Source organism: Petaurus breviceps, unplaced genomic scaffold (genome assembly GCF_028583685.1).
Source record: "Petaurus breviceps papuanus isolate PSGF00001 unplaced genomic scaffold, PetGlider_PUasm1.0 207, whole genome shotgun sequence".
Taxonomy (NCBI): domain Eukaryota; kingdom Metazoa; phylum Chordata; class Mammalia; order Diprotodontia; family Petauridae; genus Petaurus; species Petaurus breviceps.
In genome coordinates, this window is record NW_027185850.1 from 11,126,904 (window position 1) to 11,150,667 (window position 23,764).

At 45.7% G+C, this 23,764-nt stretch overlaps 1 protein-coding gene across 1 annotated transcript in view; it reads right to left on the bottom strand.

Annotated features, from left to right (window-relative positions):
* The window catches only part of LOC138164897 (VWFA and cache domain-containing protein 1), a 244,300-nt gene that overhangs the window by 122,175 nt on the left and 98,361 nt on the right, over window positions 1-23,764 (bottom strand). Inside the window, exon 2 of the mRNA XM_069092844.1 lies at window positions 18,994-19,056. Coding sequence (XP_068948945.1) covers window positions 18,994-19,056 — 63 coding nt within the window. The remainder of the gene's footprint in view (window positions 1-18,993; window positions 19,057-23,764) is intronic.

The following is a 23,764-nucleotide window of genomic DNA, read 5'->3' on the forward strand; positions in this document are numbered from 1 at the left end:
TGGACAAGCTGCTTGCAGTTAGGAAATTCCTAGCACTGGAAGCTGGAGAGGAGATGAGGACTGCCAGCCCCGGGGCTCTGGTTTCACACCTTCTCTTTAGGACCATAGGTTAAAACCTAGAAAGGCCCTCGGAGGTCATCTGCTCCAAACCCCTTAGCTTATAGGGGAGGCAACTCCTCTAGAAGTGACTTAGCCACAGTCACAAAGAGGGAAAAGAGGCAGCGCTGAGATGGGAGCCCCGGCCCACACACACACTCCTTGCCTGTGGGTCAGTGGCTGGCTCCCAGCGGAGCTGAACAGAGAACCCCCACCTCCTGATTCCTAGTCTAGTGCCTTTTCTGGGACACCGCCGGCCTCCCGGGATCTGCCGTCATCAAAGGAAGCCAAGTGTCCCAGAGGGGCTAAGTCATGTCCCAGGCATGCTGCTGCCTGGCCCAGCTCGATTCAGACAGGCTGCAGCCGAATGATGACAGGCAGGCTGCAGGTGGACAGGCGTGATTTATAGTCGGAGGCGGCTTGGGCCGGGAGTGGATTTTCCCTTCCCAGCTTCACTGTCACATATTCTGGAGGAGTGTGAGGGGGAGCTCGGTTGCTGGGCAGCAGCAATTCCAGGGGAGGAGCAGGATGGAAAAAACAGAAGGCAAGTGCTAACATGCTGGAGAGGTGGAAAGGGGGTCAAGGGCTGGGCCAAAGGAACTTCCTTGTCTTTGCCCCATAGACTCGCACAAACATCTTAGGGTGGGAGCACACCTTCCTCTAGGTCACAGACATACCTCCCGAAAGGTGTGAGGGACCTCCAAGTATATCTGTGCCAACTCTCTCCTTTGCAGATAAGGAAGCTGACCTGCTCAAGGTCACATGAGCAGTAAGTTGAAGAAGTACTGAATTCTGGAGCGAGCACAAACCCCTGTGGGCTGAGGACCTCTTTAGCCCGAGCTAAACAAAGCACCAAGAGCAGGCCTTGATCTCCTTCAGCTGATTTCCCTTGGGGACACAAGGCAATGAGGGGAAGGGTGTGTATGTGGGCCCAGGATGTGCCATTCCCAAGGTCAGGCCGGGAGCAAGGAGGGAAAAGGTGCGCCTTGTCACTGGAGTCTGCACCAGGCCCAAATCAAGGGAAAGGGGAGAAAAGGATGGGGGCTGTGAATTGTTAGGGGCTTGTGAGGTTCACACTGCACCGGGACCAGAGGAGGCCCAGTCCTAGAATGGAAACTGCACAGGGGCAGGAACTGTTTAATTTTGGTCTTTGTTATTCCTCATGTGTGGTCCAATGCCTAACATGTACACAGCAGGCACTTAATAATGTCTATTAATCAATTAGAAAGTCAGCTCCTTATGAACCGGTTGTAAACTCCTAGTGGGCAGGAAGCACCACATTGTTTTGTCTCTGTTACCACAGTGCCTAGCACAGTGTTCATCATATGGGAGGTGTTCAGTAATAATCCTTAGCTGGTTACTTGACTGTGACTCTATTTGTGACATGATTATCTGGATGTTTATCTATGATTTCTTAGAATTTCTAGACTAGAATCTCCTTGAGGGCAAAGGCCCTTTCCTACATAAACTTGACTTCCCACTAAACACTACACAATGCCCTGGGCTGGACAGTGAATTAACTGAAATGAACTCAATGAAAACAACCACCTTGGAAGGACTGGGAAGGATCCCTTGGCCTTCATTGGTGATGAGAGGCCATGCCAGACAGTGGAAGGACTAGGAGTCTGGAGGCCTCGCTTCCAAACCCAGTCCCTTTTTAGCTTTGTGACCTTCAACATAACCTGTCTGAGGCTATAAAGCAAGAGGCCAGACTGTCTATGGTCTCTGAAGTACCTCCCTGTTCCAGACCGATGATCCTCTAATCCAGGAAATCTTAACCTATTAGGAGCCATAGGCCCCTCTGCCAGGCTGATGGAGCCTAAGAACCCTGCCTGCCCCCCTACTAAGGACCACGTTTTTAAATGCATGAAATAAAATACACAGTAAAATACAAATTGTACTAAGATACCATTTAAATGTGGATCTAGGCTTACAGAAGGAGAAAAAGAATAAGCATTTGTATAAAACCTACGATGTGTCAGGCCCTATGCTAAGCACTTTTCACAGATACTGTCTCATCCGATTCTCACAACAAGTCTCCGAGAAAGGCTATTATCCCCATTTTACGACTGAGAAAACTGAGGTAAACAGGTTAAGTGAGTTACCCAGGGTCACACAGTTTATAAGTATCTGAGGCTAAATTTGAGCTCTGGTCTTCCTGACTCTAGGCCCAGTGCTCTGTCCACTTGATGAAATAGTTTCCTCCTCCCTGGTGGTTTTTTGTATTTTTTTTTTTGGAGGGAGGAAGGCAGGGCAATTGGGGTTAAGTGACTTCCCCAAGGTCACATGGCTATTAAGTGTTAAGTGTCTGAGGCCACTTATGAACTCAGGTCCTCCTGACTCCAGGGCTGGCACTCTATTCACTGCACCACCTGGCTGCCCCATCCCTGGTGATTTTTAAGTAATGTTGGATGGCCACTTGTCAGGCATACTGCATCCAGGGCATTCTTGGCCAGGTAAGAATGGACCAAGACGGTCTCTGAGTGTTTTTCCAACATAGAGTCTTTTGATTTTTAAAATTTGCATTTTGGGGGGAGGAGTCAAGATGGCGGAGTAGAAGCAGGACCTCCCTGCTGCTCTGGCTTCCACCTTCCCCAATCCATGTAAAAAGGGGACTCTGTACAAACTTTGGAGATGCAGAACCCACAAAATGACACAGAGAAGCTAACTTCCCTCTGAGGACAGCCTGGCAGGCCAGCAGGAATCGGCCAGCACAGCACTCTGGGAGCTGAGCCCAGCCCCATGCCCAAGGCTTTAGCCCCAGGGCAGGCCTGACCAGCCACCCACTGGAGGGACTCCAGATCAGCAGCAGCTGTGGCCAGTTCCAGATTTGTCAACACATAGATGCAAAGGACAAAGTCAGAGGTCAGTGCAGTCTGGACTTTGGGACCCAGTAAGTGAGAGTTCATGGCTTTTACCCCCTGGGGTGAGAAGCCGCTGAGACTCTGGCACAGCCAGCCAGGGCCATGTGGCAGCTTCAGCTCCTGGCCTGCAGAGTGTAGGGGGACCAAGCACCAGTCTGAGGGGTAATCGCTCTTGCTTTAACGGGCTTGGATCTGCATTGCAGTCTAGGGTGGAGGTCCTGGGGTGTCTGTCCAGCTTGCCAGAGCATGTGGAGACCTCAGAGAGGACACCCATCTAATACCTCTGGCAGCTGAGAAAACCCCAGAGTTTGGGACAAAATATCCCCTGTCTGGTGGCAGAGTCCTACTGTGGCAAAAAGCGCAGGGGTCAAGTGACTGAGGGGTGACATGACAAGGCAAAGGAAACAAAGGAGACAGAAGATTCCAATATTAGACTTCTATTTTGGGGACAAAAAGGAGCAAAGCATGGAACAGGAGGAAGACAGTGAAGTCAGAATTCCTGCATCAAAAGCCTCAAAGGAAAATACAAGCTGCTTACAGGCTATAGAGGACCTTAAGAAACAGATAAGAGAAGTGGAGGAAAAACTGGGAATAGAAATGAGAACGATGCAAGAAAATTACGAAATGAGACTCAACAGCCTGACTGAGGAAAATCACATCTTAAAAAATAGACTGACTCAAATGACAAAAGAGGCTCAAAAAGGCAATGAGGGGAAGAATGCCTTAAAAAGACAAATTTGCCAGATGGAAAAAGAATCTCAAAAGCTCACTGAGGAGAATCATTGCTTCAGAATTATATTGGAGCAAATGGAAGCTAATGACTTTATGAGAAATCAAAATACTGTTAAACAGATCCAAACAAATGAAAGAAGAGAAGGCAATGTGAAATATCTCATGGGAAAAACCACTGACCTAGAAAATAGATCCAGGAGAGATAATTTTAAAATTATTGGACTACCTGAAAGCCATGATCAAAGTAAGAACCTAGAAATCATCCTCCAGGAAGTTCTCAAAGAAAACTGCCCTAATGTTTTAGAACCAGAGGGCAAAATAGAGGTTGAAAGAATCCACCGATCACCTCCTGAAAAAGATCTCAAAAAGTATTCTGGAATGAGGGTTGGTCAATGCCCTAATCAGAGTTCTTAAATCTTTCAAAGTCTATCTTTAGCATATTATTGTATAACTGTCCAGAGTATCGCTCACCTCATTCTATATCAATTCATATGGCCCCTCCCCAATTTTTCTGAAACAGTCATTTTTATCATTGACTGTCAATAGTCTATTACATTCATACGCCATTTTTTCAGCTATTGTGAAATTGATGGACGCCTCTAGTTTCTAGCTCTTTGCTACCACAAAGAGTTGCTAGGAATGTTTTCCTCTTTCTTTAGTCTCTTTAGGCCCAGTAGGATTATCACTGAGTCAACTGGTTTGGGGGCATAATTGCAAATTGTCTTCCACATTGGCTGAACCAATGGGATTGGCCTCTCTGAGGGCACGCCTGTTTGTCTGTTTTCCTGGATTCCCTCCAACAATTGTCATTTGTCTTCACTGCCTTCTTTGCCAATCTGATAGGTATAGGGTGTGACCTTAGTTTCTAGTCTTTTTTTCGGTTCTTTGTATATGGAAACAGTTGTATTATTCGGTGTTTGTTAAATACAGAATTTATTAAAATCTGAGATGAGAATAAGGGAATTGAAGATTAATTATTTGATTCCAGGGTAAAAAAACACAAGTATAGCATAAACAATTTTTTTCTCTGTGTAGTAATATTCATTAATATTCAGAACAACTACTGGCAAATAGGGAGCAAAAATAAAGCATGTGAGGGAGGTTTTTATTCATTGGAGAGAACTGTAAACTCTGCTTCTAATCAGGCCATTTAATCCAATTTAAAAATTGACCAAAATCACAGAGTAAAACAGCAGAATTGGTGCATAAACCCAATTCCTTATGACTCCAATCCTACTGTTTTTTTCATACATTCATCAAGCAACAAACATTTATAATTGACTCTGATGCTCTGCCCTGCAATAAGACAGGCATGATGCAAGGGGTCAGGGAGAGAAAGACACGGATGAATAGTTCCTTCCTTACAGGGGCTCAGGGAGGAGACAACATATAGATGGTTCATGCCGGGGCGGGAAAGACACAATTGACTGGGAAGACCCAAAAAGGCTTCATGAAGAAGGTGACATTCGATCTGAATCCTGCAGAAAGCCAGATGCTTGGAGAGGTAGGCTCTCAAGAGTTATCTTGCTGATGAGAGCTATTGCAACAAGCACACACTCTGTCCTTACTCAGTCCTTTTAATACACCTTTCTGTGGCAAGAAGTTACAAATATAAATTCTGAGAATGCAAGTACTCCCACCGGATTTTTCCCCCCTCAAAGCTTTTCTCTTTCTCATCTTGTGAAAAGATGAGCTGGGTCAGTTGGTGAGTGCTGGAAACACTGGAGTGTTCCCATCTTCTGACCTTGGAAGGTCTATGGGACAGCATCTGAGGGGGTGGGTTATACAGCCTCTGAAGCCCCTCCCATGTCTAATTCAGGATCTCCTGATACAATTCAAGGCTTCTTAACTGCAGTTCTATGAACTCGCTTGTTTGTTTTTTAATATTTTGATGACATTGACAAATAATTTTAAAAACATTTTGATAAAAGAAATGGATAGAATAGCTTCTTTTGTAAGCCTGTATATATATTATTTTCTGTATTTAAAAATGTGATCCTGAGAAGGGATCCACCCACAGGGTCCCCAAGGCTCCATACCACAAAAAGGCTAAGAATCCTGTGCTGGTTATTGCCTGCAACATGAAGATGATGTTAAGAGAAACAACGTTCCAAGGGGCAATTAGTTGCAAGGGAATAGTATCTTGAAAGGACGATGGAATAAATGATATTCTTGGTAGGACTGAGGGAGGAGGGAAGCCTTGTGACCTTATAGTTCAGTTTGGTGTTCATACACTGAGTAGATGAAAGTCTGGCCACTCCTGAAGGAAGGCTCCATTTCTAAGAAGTCAAAAGCCCAGAGATTCAAGGTGAGCTCAGGGTTCAATCCCCCCCCCCCCACCTTATGGAGCAGGAAACAGGCTAGGACAAGTTAAGTGAACTGACAATGTCACCTAGAATTTGCAAGTCCAGCATTCTACACTAGCCCATACATTTCTTATTTTGGAAGGAGTGAGTGTGTGTGTGTGTGTGTGTGTGCACTCTGACAAATTATTATACTTTTTAAAAATTGTATGCAACTATTTAGGAGAAACCTGCTATTTTTTCCCCTAAAGATTGAAGTTTCTGCCACATAAAAATGTAAAGCATCTTAGCAGTTAAAGGGGTTCCAAGGTAACATGAGAAGTGAAGAGACCACTGGCTTTGAGATAAGGGGAGCTGTGATCAAATCCCAATTCTGAAACATAATAATACCATTAGGACTCAGTTAAGCCCATTTCTTCACCTGTAAAGTGAGGGGGTGAGTGATGACTTGGAAGGACCTAGGAAATCCTCTGATTCCATGAAACCAGGCCATCACAAACACACTGCCTGTGGAGGGGAGGATGGGTCCATCACGGCCAATATGCCTCCTTTTAGTCTAAAGACACCCAGGCATGGACCAAATAACTTAGGCACTAGAGACAGTGGGGCCAAAGCATAGGAATTCAGAGCATCTTTTCTCTAAGGAGCTTGCAGCACCACTGGACTGTACATGGGGAGGACTGAATTTCCTAGGGCTACTGTCCAGTTGGGTGGGAAGCCAGAGGGTATGTGAAGGAACTCCACCCTGAAAGAGAGGGTGGAGCCAGCCTGTGAAGAGCTTTACAAACCATACATAGAAGCATGACCTCATTCTTGAGGGAATAAGGAGTCACCCCAACTTCTAGAACAGAGAGTGACCAGGTCAAAGCTGTGCTTCAGGAACTTTGATAGGTCAGTATGGGGAGGGTAGATTCAGGAGGAAAAGCCTTGGTGTGGGGGATCAATTATGGGGCAGGCTGAGAGTCTTAGAGTGAGGCAAGTTCTTAAAGATGAGCTGATCCAACCACCTTGTTTTACTTGTGAGCTAACAGAGGCCCATCAAGGTAGAGGTTTTTGTCCAGGACCACACAAAGCAGGGCATCAAAGGGATTTGGACCAGGGTACTGTGACCCCCAACGCAGTTCTCCTTCCACAGCCTATTATGTAACATAACGGAAGGTGTGGGAGAAGATAGAAAGCTGAACTGGGCCTGATCAGAAGGATCCCCACCCGTTGGGAGGGAATGCCAGCCAACCAACGAGCACTGAAGTACTCACAACGGCCCAGTGGCGGTCCTAAGCTCAGGGGGTAAAAAGAAAGACAAAAGTACAACCTCAAGGAGCTGATATTCAAGTCTAGGAGAAAACATGCAAATATAGAGCATGAGATAAAGGTACTGAGAAAAGTTGGGAGGGGGAAGAAAGGAACTCTGGGGAATGGCTTAAAAGGCAGCAAATCAGCATAGAGAGCAGGCTAGGGATGTTGGGAAATGCACCATCTCCTCCAGGACTGGTTAGAAGCCATCACCACCCAGAGCAAGGCTCCCGTGTGGATCCCACACAACCCAAAGGCCCAGGCTTTTCACCTCCAACCGCAACAATCTCATTCCATTCCCCTAAAACTTTATTGCGTATTCCTTTGCCAAGATGCATGAGCCAGCATTCCCAACTCACAGTTGGGGTTAGGAAGCGCTCTTCATTCCCTGTCTGATGACAGGGGGGGTTGCAAAGGGAAGAGCTGGAGCAGGTCTGCTCTCTCTCAGCTGTTATTTTCCCCAGGAACCGACACCAGCCGCCTTCCCTGAGAGATCTGTGAGATGGGAAGTCTGACGTGGTAGCTGGTTTATACAAGAGTGACACTTCCTGACCCCTCTCAGAAGCAGAGAGATGAAAGTTACTGCTTGTAGAATTGCTTGAGGCATCTTGAGAAGCATCCATCAAGAGAAGAGGCCCAGGACAGAGGCCCACCAGCCCAGAGCTTGGAATATAAACAAGCATGGGACCTCATCAAAATCCCCGCTCTCTCCAGCACTCCATGTGTGGTAGCCCCCAGAAACACACACACACACACACACACACACACACACACAGACATCCCTCAGGGCCCCCAAGGTTGGGGTGGGGATAACAGTCTGGGCCAGGAGTCAGAAAGAACTGGGTTAAATATCAGATGGCTTACTAGCTGTGTGACCCTAGCTAAGTTTTTAAATTTATATAAGCCTCAATTTCCTCATCTGTAAAACAAGAAAGTCAACCCTGAGGACCTAAAAATGAAATCTATAATCCAAAATGAATTAAAGGGTCCTAGATATTAAAGTAAGGGACACAGCAGATAGTGTGGGACTTGGAATCAGGAAGACCTGAGAATCCAGCCTCAAGCACTTGCTTCCTAGCCGTGTGGCCCTAGGCAAGTGACTTAACCTCCGTCTGCCTCAGTTTCCTCATCTGTAAAATGAGGGTGAAAAGGCATCTACATTGGGACAGTGCCCGGCCAGCCGGGAAGCACTACAGAAATTCTGGCTCTGCTGGGTAGAACAAAGTGCTGCCTATCAATTCGGTAGCAGCAGCAGCAGCATTTACTGAGTGTCTGTGAGTGACAAGGTGCTTCACAGAACATGAGAGATGCTTTGGGGGGAAGGATGGGGGGTGGCATTTACGTAGCATTTTGTTGTTGTTTCCTCATTTCAGTTATGTCTGACTCTCCATGACCCAACGTGAGGTTTTCTTGACAGATCCTGGAGAGGTTTGCCATTTCCTTCTCCAGTTCATTTTACAGATGAGGAAATTGAGGCAAACAGGGTGAAGTGACTTGCCCAGGGTCACACAACTTTTAAGTACCTGAGGCCAGATTTGAACTCAGGTCTTGACTGCAGGCCAAGAGCTCTGTGCACTATGGGCACCCTAGCTGCTTTTAAAGCAAGCGAGCAGCCCAAAAGGAGAATGGGGGACCTGGACCAGGAGTGGGTCCACTTTCCTTGGAAAATCTCCAAGCTGAGCTTGGAGGAGAGATGGCCTGTAGTGAAGATAAGGAGGCTGTTTGCTGCTTGAGTGACCCTGGCCAAGTCTCTCACCTCAGGAGTCCCAGGTTTTCCTTCCATAAAATGAAGGGTTTGGACCAAATGCTCTCTGAGGTTCCTTCTGGAGCTAGCTGTATGATTCTAGGTGTGACCTTGGGCAACTCACTAGACTGCTTTGGGCCCCAGTTTTTTTCATCTGTAAAATGAGGAGGGTTAGGGAACTAGGTGGACTCTGAGGTCCCTTCTGGCTTTCAATGTGATTCCTATTGAGCAAATTGTTAGGAATACTGGGGGCGTGGAGTGGGGAGGCTTGGGAGCCCAGATGGCAGCTCAGAGGCCTGTTGGGCTCAGCCAGGACTAGATGCCTTTGAGACCCCTTCCAGTGCTGAGATACTTCAGCTGGCCCTAGGTGGGGGAATAAAAAAGGGGAGCTTGCATGGCTGCTCTTGCCCGGCCCCCACAGCTCCACTCTCCCCTCCCAGCCAGCAGCCCATTTTCCCTAGCTCTGCCTGCCTGCCTCATAAACAGAGCCAGGGGCTGCCTCCCTGACTCTCTCCCTCCCTCCCTGCCTGCCTCCCTCTCCCTCTTCTTTCTTTTTCTCTCCCTCTCCCTCTGCCTCCTTTCCCTCCTTCCTTCCCCTCTCTCCCTGCCTTCCTCCCCTCCCTCCCTCTCTCTCTGTTCCTGCCTCCCTTCCTTCCCACACCTCCAACTGAAGCACACAGAACCATGGAGTCAAGAAAAAGGGGTCAGGACCCACATGGTGACTTACCAGACCAAACCTCCAAGCTGAGCTTCTAAGTCCCAGACAGTGGGCTTTCTATGTGCGTATGTACATTCTAAGGACTGTGCATGTACGTGTCTGAATGTGTGTGTATTTTTATCTAGAGAGAGGCCGTGTGTTATGGCTGAAGACAGGATTATCTCAGCTTATCTCAGCTATCAGTCACATTCACTGGCTGATGTCCAGCTTGGGCCAGGGGAGGCAACTGGTATTTCCCTATTTAGGGGCTGAGCTATTCCTCTTTGCATGGGGCTGAATACAACTAGCCTGGCACAAAAGGAAGGAAGGAAGAGAGGAAGGGAAGGAGGAAGAAAGGGAGAAGGGAATAAAGAAGAGAAAGTGGGAGGGAGGGAGGGAGAGAGGGAGGGAAAGAGGAAGGAAGGGATAGTGAGAGGGAGGGAAAGAAGGGAAGGGGCAGAGTACACAGACTTGGAGTCAAGGAGACCTGAGTTCAGACCCCATAGTAGCTGTGTGACCTTGGGTAAATCATTTAAACTCTCAGCAATCTGTGTAACTCTTGAAGACCAAATTGGGGAGAAGCTGATAACTTGCCTTGGCAGAGGCCATTTCTCCATACAGAAGTTCCCTATACCAATAAAATGAGATCCATTTTTTATCCCTCTGTACAAAGTGCTAGAGATACACATGGAAAGGCAAGACCACCTCTGCTCTCAGAGCCCCCATTTTCACAGGGAAGACAGCTCATGTAGGAGACTTCAGCTGTGAGGCATATGGGAAGGCGCAGTTGTACTTAGGATATGGGCTGACGTCAGGGCTGATGTCCAAAGCCAATGGCCATGCGTGTTCTTTAATATCATTCGCATGAAAAAAAAACCCAGTCTGTTGCTGATGCTGACCCCTTTGATGATCACAAGCACTTCAGCGGCCAGAATTTCCCTTTCAGTCTCCAGTAGCTATGGACACCAAGGAGGTCAGGGTGTCAGTAGCTACAGACATCATGGCTCTAATGGGAACTGGGCTGGAAGCAAGGCCAGTGAAGGTGGGGGAGAGGAGCCCCAGAGGGGGCCAATTGGGGCACTTGGCTGCAGGACCCTGGGCTTCCTTCCTTGCTGTCAGAATTAAGCCAGTGGTCAAGCTGGTCAGAGTGGTTTGAACTTCCTGGCCTGAGATGCTTCCCATGTCTCCCTCAAAGCGACTTCAGCTTCAGCTAGGCCAGCTTGCCTATATATAGGACCAGAGCTATGAGTTCATTGGTATAAAAAAACTCTCAGTGAGAAAATTCCCTCCACCAACGGAAATCACCTGCTCCTCTACTCACAGGCTTAGAAAATTGCTTGGGGCTTCTCCATACACACATACAGAGCTATCAACTACATGCATAGCCATGGGTTAAATGGGAGGGTTGCTGAGAGCCTGAGGAAACTCCTTGCGTGCTGCTTTTATCTCCTTGTGGGCTGCTCTGGGGTGGGGGGCTAGGGGGGGTGTCACTGTTTGCATTTTTAGTAAAGTAATTGTTTATCTGAACCCTCCAGCTTCAAGTGGTCCATCCACTGACCCAATATGGCACCCGACTCAAGACAAAGGGGGCATGGGTTAAAATGGGAAAAGAAAGAAATGAGGAAATGAGTGAGCCAACAGGAGTCCAGTGATGACCTGAAGGTCAGTCGGGGCCTCCAGGGTTGGACGCTTCCCTCAAAGGGAAAAGAACTCTAGAAGCAAGAGGGTTCAAGGACTCTCCATTTCCTCTTCATCTTGTCTAAGCAAAGATGTAAGATGATCTGTTAGGGATATAATGCCCTTCCGCTGCCTACGGATCAAGTTATCCAGCTCAAGGTGCATCAGGCCTGAAGGATTTGTTATTAATAGAGCAGAAGCTCCATTATTGTGCTCTCCCTTCCAGCGTGAGGCCCACCCTTTCCAGCCCTCTCTCCCCGCCTCATGCTTCCCCCTTATGGGACGGCTCCATTTTCATCATCCTACTCACACTATTTGGATGCATTTATTTATCTTACTTGAGTCGATATGTTATGTCTGACAGTGGAGAGTAAACCACCTTTCTTAAGAGAGAAAAATTAAAGATTAAAAGCCAAAAAGGAAAGGTGGTTCTGGGGGGAGCATGACAAGAATGAGCTTGATTTATTACCCTGTCTTTTATTCAGACGTTATGCTGTGGACTTCAAACCCCTGTCCCAGCCTCCCTCCCACCTTACTCTAATCTGCCAGAGGCTCCAAATTAGAGAAATGCTCAGGAATTTTTTTTTTTTAACACAAGGATATGAGCTCACTGAAATCAGGGATTCTGTTTTTGCCTTTGTAACCCCAGCACTTAGCACAGTGTCTGAAACAGAAAGTGTTTAAAATGCTTGCTGGTCAGCTCCATCAAGTTCAATTGGCCAAGACAGTCTGGTTGTGGCTCCTTTCTTGTATTCACCCTCTTCCTCCTATGGAGGAATTGATTCATTTATGTTGTGGAAGGCCCAGGAAGCCTTTGTAGGTAGGTGGATGGCTAGCGGTAAAGGAGGAAGGAGGATCTGGGTTCAAGTCTACCTGTCACATAATGCCCTTGTGGATGTGGACAACTACTTAGCCTTTCAGTATCTTAGGCGGCTCCCCCCCCCAAAATGTCCACTTGCATTGCTAGGGGGTGTTTCCTTACCCTTTAGTTCCCTATCCCAATGAAATCTTGGATCTAGTCTTCTATCTTTCTATCTACCTACCTATCTATCTGTCTTCATCTGTCTATCCATCATCAACCTGTCTATCTATCTATCTATCCATCTATCTATCTATCTATCTGTCTGTCTGTCTGTCTGTCTGTCTGTCTGTCTGTCTGTCTGTCTGTCCGTCCGTCCGTCTGTCCATCCATCCATCCATCTATCTTTGTCTCTCTTTGTATAAACATTGCCTTGCTCTATCTAAAACACAACCAAAAAACCCCTCAAACAAAACCCAACCCCACATTGATCTCACATAAATTTTACAGAGAACCTTCTTTACTTTAAGGTGTAAGAAGATCAGCATGAATTCATGCAAAAATGTGAATTGTACTCTGCATCCGAGTCTGGAGAAATAGGAACTTGCCTAATAAAACCTGACCTGCTGGAGGGTCCAGGGCAGGTGCTTTAATGAGGAGATAAGAATTATTAGTAATGAGCACATCAGATGTTTGTGTGACAGCATCTCCCTCCAAAGTGCTAGAGGCTAGCTTTAAAACATAAAATAAAATCTCATTCAGATCGACAGGAAGCCTTCTTTCCACTCCCCGGTCTCTTGGCGGTACCCTCACCTTGGGGTCAAAAGGTAAATCTGAGTCCTGCTTTGTCCAAATGTCTTTCCAGTTTTGAAGGTCACTGGGGTCTGAAACACACAGTTCTCCTCAGGCAGGCAGGAAGGAGGGTGTGTTCTGACTCCCCCGGCCTTACTTCTTGTCCCCCCACACCTTCTAGTGACCAGCAGAGAGCAGAAGAGCAAGCCCTGAGCTTCAGCAGGACACTCAGCCTGGTTCCAGAGGCAAAACACTTCAAAAGAGCTTCAGAAGGGTCACAGCCCTGCCCCAGAGGGGCTCCCCTTTAAAGACTTGCGGAGGTGACCTTGGGCTGTTGAAAACTACGTGAACCCTAGAATGAGCTCTGACAGGTCCTACCAGCTGGCAAACCTTTACCTGGGACAGCATAGAGAGGGTTTTTGCTTTAGGTAGGGGTTGGATTTCACTGCCTCTGACATCCATCCCTTCCAACTCTGGGTCAGGCCGTGATGGAGAAGAGGCCTGTCTTCCAGGCCAAAGCCCAGAGACATTCAAAAAGAGGAAAAGGATTTCTATGTGCAAAAGTATTTATAGAAGTTCTTTTTTATGGTTGCAAAAAACTAGAAATTATTGGGGGTGCCCGTCACTAGGGGAACAGCTGAAGAAATCATGCTGTATGACTGTATTGGAATATTTTTGTGCTGTAACAAAGAAGCGAACATTTACTGAGCACCTACTATGTGCCAGATCTGTGTCAAATCATTTAATTTACAAATATCTCATTTGACCCTCACAACACCCCTGCAAGGAGGGATTATTATTATCTTCATTTTACAGCTAAAGAAAGTGACCCAGACAGAGATTGAATAACTTGTCCAGGATCACACAGCTAGTAAGCGTCTGAGGCTACATTCGAATTCAGGTCTTCCTTCAGGCTCGGGGCTCTACCCATTGCTTCCCCTAGCTGCCTTGGTGACTACAAGGATGGGTGCAGGGAAGTATGAGAAGAAGCCTAGATGCAGAGAGAATGGGGCAGAATCTGCCTAACAATGGATACAATAACAACAATATTATAAAGATAACTTTGAAAGACTTCAGAACCCTGGTCAGTTCAATGGCCACCTTCAACCGCAGAGGACAGCAGGCGAGGGGATGGGCTCAAGATGGCGCACCAGACCAGTTCTGACCGGCTACGAATTTTTGTTTCTTAAAACTGAGTCTTAGGTGGAAGAACTTGTCCAAGGTGGGCACACTGGCAGTTACGGATAACAACAGCAGAAACTACATTTTATTATTGTTAAACCACTTTTCAGTGGTGTCTGATTCTCTGTGACCCCGATTGGGGTTTTCTTGGCAGAGATACTGGACTGGTTTGCCATTTCCTTCTCCAGCTCATTTGATAGAGGAGGAAACTGAGACAAACAGGGTGAAGTGACTTGCCCAGGGTCACACAGCTAGTTAAATATCTGAGGCCAGATCTGAACTCTCAAAGATGAGGCTTCCTGACTCTATGCCAGGTACCTTGTGCACTATGGCATCCCCTAGCTGCCCTACCATTTTAATTGTGCTTTAAGGTTTGCAAAGCCCTTTTATATAGACTATCACATCTGATCTTTGCTCAGGACCTCTGCCTCCAAATACAGCATTCCTGCCACTGGACAACCTACAACTCATCAAAACACAATCTTCAGGCACTGCCTCCATTGAGGGAGTACTGATGAAATCCCAGACCTCAGAGAGTTGGGCCACCAAGTGAGCTCCCAAGTGAGGGAGACAAGGAGGTGTGAAGGGGCAGAGGGTCAGGAATCTCTCTCCAATGGGTCAGAAAGCCAGAGAATAAAAGGATCCCAAGAATATTTCCTGCAGTCAACAGACAGCCAGGGATTTGGTTTCACACAGAAAAGAGGGTAGAACGCCAGTAGAAGTCAACGGCTCTGTCTGGAGAATGTTGGTCGTGCTTCATTTTGGAAGAGGACCAGTGACCTCATAGGTGATGTTTTGACTCATGAGTGAATTGAATTGAAGCAAGGCAGAGTCACACAAAGTTGTCGGCCTTTCTCTTCCAGGGTCATTTGACTGGCAATGGCCCAGTATACAGCGGAAGACCTTGGTGTCTTCCACGGCTGACCAAGCTCTAAGCCCTCCACAGCACCTGCTTCAGTTGCCTTCATGGCTGATGGAACAAATTGTTCTCATCCACCTATTCTGCTGGGGGAGGTCTTCACATGCTTGGGGTAGACATCCCCCAAACAGACCAACACATTTGAGTACTGTCACTACCTTCAACCTGGTTTAGCTTGTCTGCCTAGACAGTTTTACTGGGGTGTGGCTGGGAACCACAGGTGAGAGCTGATTGGCAGGTAGATATCAAAGATGGATGAATGGCCCTGAAAAGGGTTTGGCCAGCCCTCATAACCAGAGGATTCGAATCCTCCCTCAGCACTGAATACACTCCACCTAGGGAACAGGCAGGAGGTCAATGATCTGTCCTTGAGTGGAAAAGAGATAAAAGGTGTCAAGAATGAATCTAGACCAGCTAGAAATTAATCCTCCATTAGACAGGAAACCAGAGACCAGATGTAGACCAGGAGACTATCCTCAGCATACAGGAATCCTGAAATAGGAGTGAGGGAAAGGCAAGGGCACCTGATGAGCAGGCATTGCATTCTCATCAGAGATTTAAAGGATGAGTTCTTCACCTGGAGTCTGTGAATACTTTTTTCTAATATTTTGAAAGCTATTTCAATAATTGGGGTTTTGGTCATATTATTTATTTCATTTTATGCATTTAAAACCTAATTCTGAGAATGGGTTTTACCAGCCTGCCACAGGAGTCCAGGACACAAGCAGAAAAGAAGCCATAGTAAAGGGACTGTATGTGCTGATGGGAATCCAGCAATCGGGGGGCATTCAGCAATTGCAAAGGAGCCAGGGTAGACACGGGAAGTCTGGGCATCTGCCAGCCATCTAATGGTACATGAAACATTGTATTAATTACAAAAACGTGCTGACTCTTTCCCTGAGCAAATAGTTGGGACCGACAATTACCAGAGCCTTTCTGGGAAATCAAAGCTAACTCCTAAGCCATAACACCCAAGGCCATTATAATCCTTTTAGAAAGCTGACCAAAAGGTCCTTGGAACATGAAGGCTCACCACCAACCCAGCTCCTTTTCTTCCTGGTCATTCTCCTCCCCTCCCCCTCAACTTCTCCCAAATACTTTGTAGCACTCTCCTGCTCGTTCATAATTCTCTGCCTGCTAGCAGAATAAAAGCTGCCCAAGGGCAGGAACTGTCCTCATTTTTATGTCTGTGTTCCCAGAATCCCAGTGTTTGGCACATCAGAGGCACTCCATACATACCTATTGAATTGAATTATGTTTCTTCTTAAACCATTTATTTTTAGGTTTAGGGACTGGAACTCTTTCTCTGGATCATTAATATTTGTAAAGTGCTTAACAGTGCCTTGAGCAAAGTAGGCATTTAATCAATGCTCATTTCCTTCCCTTCCCTCCTGGAGATGGGATTGCATCAATGTGAGGCACTCCCAGTGTGAAAACCTCCTCCACTGATAGAGATGTGCTCACCCTCTTTCTCTGCCTTACGAAGGTGACTGTCCTCCACCTGTCTTAGACAGCTGGCTGGGATACTGGGAGGGTAGATGACTTAGGGGCATCAAATCACCTATTTTAGAGAGGAAAGGGACTTTTGAAATCACTGAAGTCAAACCTTTCTTTTTACAGTTAAGGAAACTGAGGCGCAGAGAGATTAGGGCTGGAGCTGGATTTGTCTAAAGTCCTAGAAGGAGGTGGCTGAAGAGCGAAGATTTGAACCCCAGGTCTTCCTGTTCCATCTAGCTCCTCCCAATATAATGGTGGTCATACAGCTAGTATGTATTATTACAGGCAGGACTTGAACCTAGGACTTGGGAGTCAAAAGACTTGGATTTGAATTCCAAAGTCTCTTCCAGTTCTGGATTCTGTCATAGCATGACTTGATTCCAAGGCCTTCTACCCATTATGCTGTGCTTCCATTTTTCCCTAACTTGAGAAACATTTTATCCAAAACTCGATTGTCTGGATGCACATGGTCTGTCTCAGTCTTGCTATCTCACGCCTGCACACACATCCTGCAATGGAGTCCAGGAGAAAGTCGGGTCTGGGTAGATACTTGCACAATTTTTGTTTTTCCAATATGGTTGCTATGGTTTCCTTGGCAGCACGATTCCTCCCCTATTCAAGTAATGAAAAATGTAAGATGCCCTGTCAGGTAACCAGGGCCCCACATTCCTGGTTTGTTTTTTAAAGTATAATCTACATTAACAGAAAGTTTTATGTTCAGACACAAAAATCAGGAAATGTTCTTTTTGGTAGATCAAATTCTCTGGTATCACTTATCCAGAAGTCATTACCTCCAACTTAGATTTATTGTCCACTTAAGGAGGATACTTAGTGTGAAAAGGGCTCCAAGGAATGGAAACCCAGCTTATCCCCAGAGGAGGGAAGCTCAAACCAGGCCACCAGACTGGCTAACAGAAGGAAGGCAAAGAACATCTCAGCTGAAGCCTCAGGTACTCACCAAAACACAAAAGGCCTTGCCTAAGTCACCCAACCCAAAGAGGGACAGAGACAAGAGACAGGCCTCAGGTTTTCTGACTCCAAAGGCAGAGTTCTCCCCAGCACCCAGCATATCCTGAGCTGTAGGCTAAGGTGCCAATGCAATCTAGAATCTGCTAACATTGCTTTTATCAACACATCTGCTCCCCAAAGGCACCTTTGGCAAAATGGCCCTTCCACAAATCTCATTTCAGAGGAAATTATTTTGAAGCAAGCTTTGAGGTATGCATTCTTAACCTGGGCTGTGTAGTCTTTTTGGGGGGAGGGAAGCTTGCTTTAAAAAAAAATTATATTTCAATATAATTTATTTCCTTCATAATCATATGTATTTTATGCATTTAAAACATGATTCTGAGAAGGTTTCACCAGACACCACCAGGGAGATCCTTGATTAAAAAGAGATTAAGGCCCCCACTCTACAGACTCCAGTAAAGAGACTGTCTCAGATCCCAAATCACCATTTGAGATTGTGTCAGGGGAAGAAAGGGAAGAGAGGGAGGGGTGGTATTTCTCCCATTTTACACAAGTTAGATTCAGAGAGGTTAAGGGACTTGGCCAGGGTCACAGGGCTAAAATCCAAAACCTGAACCCAGGTTCTCCTACTTTAATTCTCAGATATCAGCATGAAATATGGGTAGTCATGCAGGTGGAGATGTGAATAGTGCCTACCATTCAGGAAAGCAATTTGGCATCATGCAAGGAAAGTGTCTTTACTCTCGGTTCCAGAGATTCCATTGCTAATCTATCCCAAGGAGGCAAATGGCCAAAAAGAGACGCCCCAATATACTTCAGTTATCATAGCAGCACTTTTTGTGGTAGCAAAGAACTAGAAAAACATTAGTTGCTCATCAGTTGAGGAAAAGACAAATCAATATGTTAATGCCATGGAATCTTACTCTGCTGTTAGAAATGATGAATGCAAAGCAGAGGAAGACTTCCATGAACGGATGCAAGACTAAACAAGAAGAACCGAGGAGACAATATATGTGATGGGAAGAAAAACAATAACTACATATTCAAAAAATTCTGGGAAAAGAAGGTGAACAAGCTTGGACTCAAAGGAAGAGAGAGGGGAGAAGGCATGGCTGAAGAAGTGGGGAATTATGGGGTGGAATACAGCATATAATAGACTTTTCTGACATGTTGGATGTTCTCGATGAAACTGTTTTTATTTCCTCTTATTCTCTGTTCAAGGGATGGCTTTCCAGGAGGGGGAAAGATTCACTGAGAACAGCAGGTGATGTAAAAAACATCAGATGTTGACAAAAAATTTTTTAAAAGAAACGAGTGTAGCAGAGTGCTAATGAAATTCAAAAGCAGGATGGTCCACAAGAACAAAGATTCACTTCCATATGAAAGAAGGGAGGGAGCAGAAATGGTTTTATTTCCGAGGTCTGCTTACCTGCTGGACCTCACTCTCTCCATTTGAGATCTTCTCAGTGTACACAAAAGAGTTGAAAATGCGCTGCAATGGAAAAAAAAAAGAAATTTAGGAATTCAGATTTCCAGATGTGACATCCAAACCTTTCCATAGGGAGGCAGGAGGCAGGAGGAAGGAGGCAGGAGAGGTGCTGTTTATGGAATAAATAGAATAAGGCAGGAAAAAAAAAATATTTCAAATTGAAACACTGGAATTTTGTATAAATAGAGAAATTCACATTTCAGCCAAAGTCAGTCATGCTTGTATGAGCAACACACATAGAGGGCCATCCTTGCACACACAACACACACACATACAACACACACAATAAGTACACACAACACACATATACACACATGCAGAGCTATAGTAAAGTAAGCCAGATGTCACATGATAGCTTTCATTTTCAAAAATGCACTTCACTACAGATTTCTGGCACCTCTGCCATTCTACGCTCATGGGCTGATCTCAACCCGTCATGTTTCTCATTTTGGTGTTGACTATATTTCATGGCTCTAATTGTTTGCAGAGTCACGTCAAATGCAAGGCGGCTCTCCACAGGATTCTTTCCACGCTCCCTCATGTCCCTGCCTGGTTCATCCCCACTCGGCAGGAGTCACTGCCTTCCTGCCCACACCTTCTCTGCTCTCCTTCCCACTACTCATTCTCTCCCTCCTAGCTCAAATTGGGCACATTGAAAGTTCTCCTCCCAAAACAATATCTGACATTAACATACAGCTTCAAGGCTTACAGAGATCTGTGTGTACAGGCTCTCATCTAAGCCTCAGAACTGGGAGCTGGGCACTACAGGCATCATTACACCCATTTTACAGTTGAAGAAACTGAGGTTCTAACTGTTAAGGGACAGTTTTGGGTAGAATCACAGGGCTAGTGTATGAGAGGACATTGGAAGTTAAGTCTTTCTGGGTCCTAATGCCCCCCCAACACATGTCTGTATACACTATATTTATATGTCATACATATTATAATATGTGTTTGTGTCTGTTCCTGCCTGATCCAAGACAAGACTCATGAATCACAGGTTTGCCAACATGCAGCTTGCTCTAGTCAGCTCACACCATCTCGAAAGAGCTGATTGTTAAATTTTCAGGGTGAGTATTTACACCTCAGAAATTGACAAAGGCTACAAAACAGGGTTCAACTTATTATTTTGTTACACTTAAAAAATTAATAATTTTGATTAAACTTAAAAGCGCATCATGTAAAGATATTTTCCAGAAAGCTAGTTGTTAAACATTTGTCAGCACACCCTTGGTTCTGTATCTAGAAGGGGCTTCAGAGATTGTCTGGTCCAATTGCATCCTTTTCCAGGTAAGGAAATTGAGGCTTAGAGAAATGAAGTGTTCTGCCCCAGGTCCTAGGAGCAGTATGAGCCAGGATTTGACCTCAGGTCTTCTGACTCCAAAGCTAATGCTCTTCCCCTTCTGATCATAGATTACCAAAGTTTGAGCAGTTTTCTATAGTGGGAAGAGAGCCAGATTTGGAGTCAATGGGTCTGGGTTTGAATTCTGTCTCTGCTACTTACTGGCCAAATGACTTCAGTTCCCTGAATCTGTTGTCTCATATTTGATTAAGGAAAGTTGTACTAGATCAAAGTCATCCAGAACTGCAGCAAAATGCCTCAGAAAGCTGATTAAAATGTAACTGGGAAATATTTAACAAAATTAATAATATAATAGATGATGTGAATTTGCAGTTTTCATTTCCATTTGAGCTGGATACCACTATACTAGATGACTTCCAAGGTGCCACCCAGCTCTAAATCTATGGTCCAATTCATATCTGAAATGAAGGCTTGTTATGCTTGAAAAAAGGTCAGAGTTGTCCCGCTCAGCCCCAGAGGGTAGCCCTGATAACAAAGAGAAGTGGATTGAGGCTCCCTGTGTGATGCTGGGGAAATCACAACCTCTCGGGGCTTGTTTCTTCCTCTATAAAAGGAAGGATTTTGAGGCTTTCAAGGTCCCTTCTGACACATCATAATTTGCCTCTATTAACAACTCCTATTCATATAGGTGTGCTGGGCACTTTCCTCATAGCTCTGTGAGGTGCTTGTTCTTATGATGCCCATTTTACAGAAGAAGACACTTACTCTGAAAGAGGTTATAAGTGATTTGCCAAGTCATGCAGCCAGTAAGGGTCTGAGGCAAGATTTGAACTCAGTCCTTCTTACTCCAAGTATACCACTCTATTCACCAAGTCACCTGGCTGCCTTCTCCTCATGCTTTTGTCTACTTTCTGGGACTGAGCAAAACAGAAGACAGTGGAAGGACATAGTCATCTGAAGAGGAGGGATCAGAAAGGCAGAGTTCAAAGCCAGGCTGACTGTGTCAGGTTATATATACCTGAACAGGTAACCTTACAGAGATAAATTCAAGGTGCCAAAGTATCAGAATGAATAATGTCTGAAAGGCAGTTTGGCGTCACGGACAAAGGAGCTGTTCTGAGATGAGGAAATCCTGAGTTAATGTCCAGCCTCTGGTATGTGCTGGCTGGGTGAGCCTGGTCAGGTCACGCAACATCTCAATGCCCTGGCGACTCTCTCAGGCTCCAAGTTACAGGTGAGTACAGGTCTGTGCCAATACAAGCGAGACTCGGGCTGATGAATTCACAGGAACAGCAAGATGACTGCCAGTTTACTGTTGCTGTTGTTGTCACTATTACTGTTATTGTATAGGGAAATTGGCAGAGAGGAAAAGGAAGTAGTCTTCCAATTTAAGTCAGTGCTTTTGAGAGCGCACAGATCACCCCAGAATAGTCTGGGGCCAGACCTGGAGTTGTTAACCAAAACTTCCCTTGTCCTCTTTCCCCACCTGCCAAGCATTTGTCAGTACCTGGGACAACTGCCCAGTGGCTTGGACACACCTGCATAGTTGTGGTTGAGTAGAAGTGCCAGCCTCATTAAGTGCTTAGGAATCTAAGGCTAGGGCAACAAAAACACATTACAAATGCAAGAAGACCAAGGAATTTAGGAAAGAAAATCTGTCAGATTTTTTTTTTAAATGGATTAAAGGGTGGGTTCATGGACTCATGAGATTTGGAGCTTTAAGGAATCTCAGTGGTCATCTTGTTCAACCCCCTTCCCCATTTTACAGATGAGGAAACCAAGGCACAGAGAGCGTGAGTGGTTTGCTCAAAGTTACACAGGTATAGTCAGTTTCAGACCTGAGATTTAAACTCAGTCTGACTCAGTGGTGAATCAGGAAATAATGATAATAATACAGAGTGACAATAATAAAAACAAGGTGGTAATAGATGATATTTATATATCACTTTTAAGTTTTCAAGGAATTTTATAGATATTCTCTCATCTGATTCTTCCACCAACCCTAGAAGGCAAGTAGTATTGATCTTGAATATTTAGGCATCAGAAGTAGAGAACTGATTTTTCTTGTTCGGTAGTTTCAGTTGTGTCGGACTCTTTGTGACCCCATTTGGGGTTTCTTGGCAGAGATACTAGGATGGTTTAACATTTTTTTTTCTGCAACTCATTTTACAGATGAGGAAACTAAGACAGACAGGTTAAGTGACTTGCCCAGGGTCACACAGCCAGTAAGCGTCTGAATCCAGGTCTTCCTGGTACCAGATCCAGAGCTCGGCCCACTATGGTGCCACCTTACTGCTCAATTCCTGACAGAGTGAAAGAAATCGAGGAAGCCATCAGCTCAAGCTAGCTTGATAATAGTGTTCAGCTGTCCAGTCTTGGGTACACCACTTTCCATTCCCAGGCTTTTGTTTCTCCATCTGTTACAGGGTGTGGGCTTTGGACAAGATCAGCATTAACTCCTGTCCCCCCATGTCTCTGGATCCATGATTACTGACCCCTGTGCCTCCTACAGCATCCTCAACATGTCACCCCAAGTCCTCCTGCTTTCCCACACCCTTTCTGTGCTCCTTTCCCTTATCAGAATGTAAGCTCCCAGAGGGCAGTGACTCTTATGCCCAGACTCAGGGCTGAGCCCATTGCCTGGTGCCCAGAAAGGAGCAGAGTTGTCAAAATGGAAATGCTTAAACAAGGCTGCCTTCTCCTCCTTTTAAACCCCCCAATTCTTTGATTCTTCTAATTATTTGCATACTTGGGAATCACGAAGCATCTGTGATTTCCTCAGAGGATTACTAGAAGATCCATTCTACAGTATGGATCACAGCGAGCTCTGAATTGTTAGCTAAGTCCTAGAGAACTGACTCAAGTTTAGAAAGGATGAAGTGACTCCCTCAAGTTCATATGACCCTACTGGATATAACTGAAGCTCCCAAAGGAGAGCCTAGAATCACACAGGATGTTGGGATGACAGGAAGCATTATAAGTCAGGAGTTGGCCACAGAGCCAGGGAGGAGATGAGGGTAGACAGGTCCCCTGAGTTCTGCCCACCACCAGGACACACACTGCCTCTCTGAAACATTTTCAAGTACATTTAATAATACTATTTAGCCCATTTTTCTAGTGGCAAGCACACTGGATTTAGGGTCATCTGTGAATTAAGCTGGAAGGGTCCTCAGAGGTTGGCCAACCCCTTCATTTGAGGGATGAAAGAATGAAAAATCCAGGAAGAATAGTGAGCTAGCTTGCCTAGGGTCCCACTGATCATCCACATTGGAGGGGGGATTTGGATCCAGTACCTCTGACCCCACCACAAGTGTTGTTTTGTACTGTACCAAGCCACCAGAAAGAAAGAAAGGAAGGAAGGAAGGAAGGAAGGAAGGAAGGAAGGAAGGAAGGAAGGAAGGAAGGAAG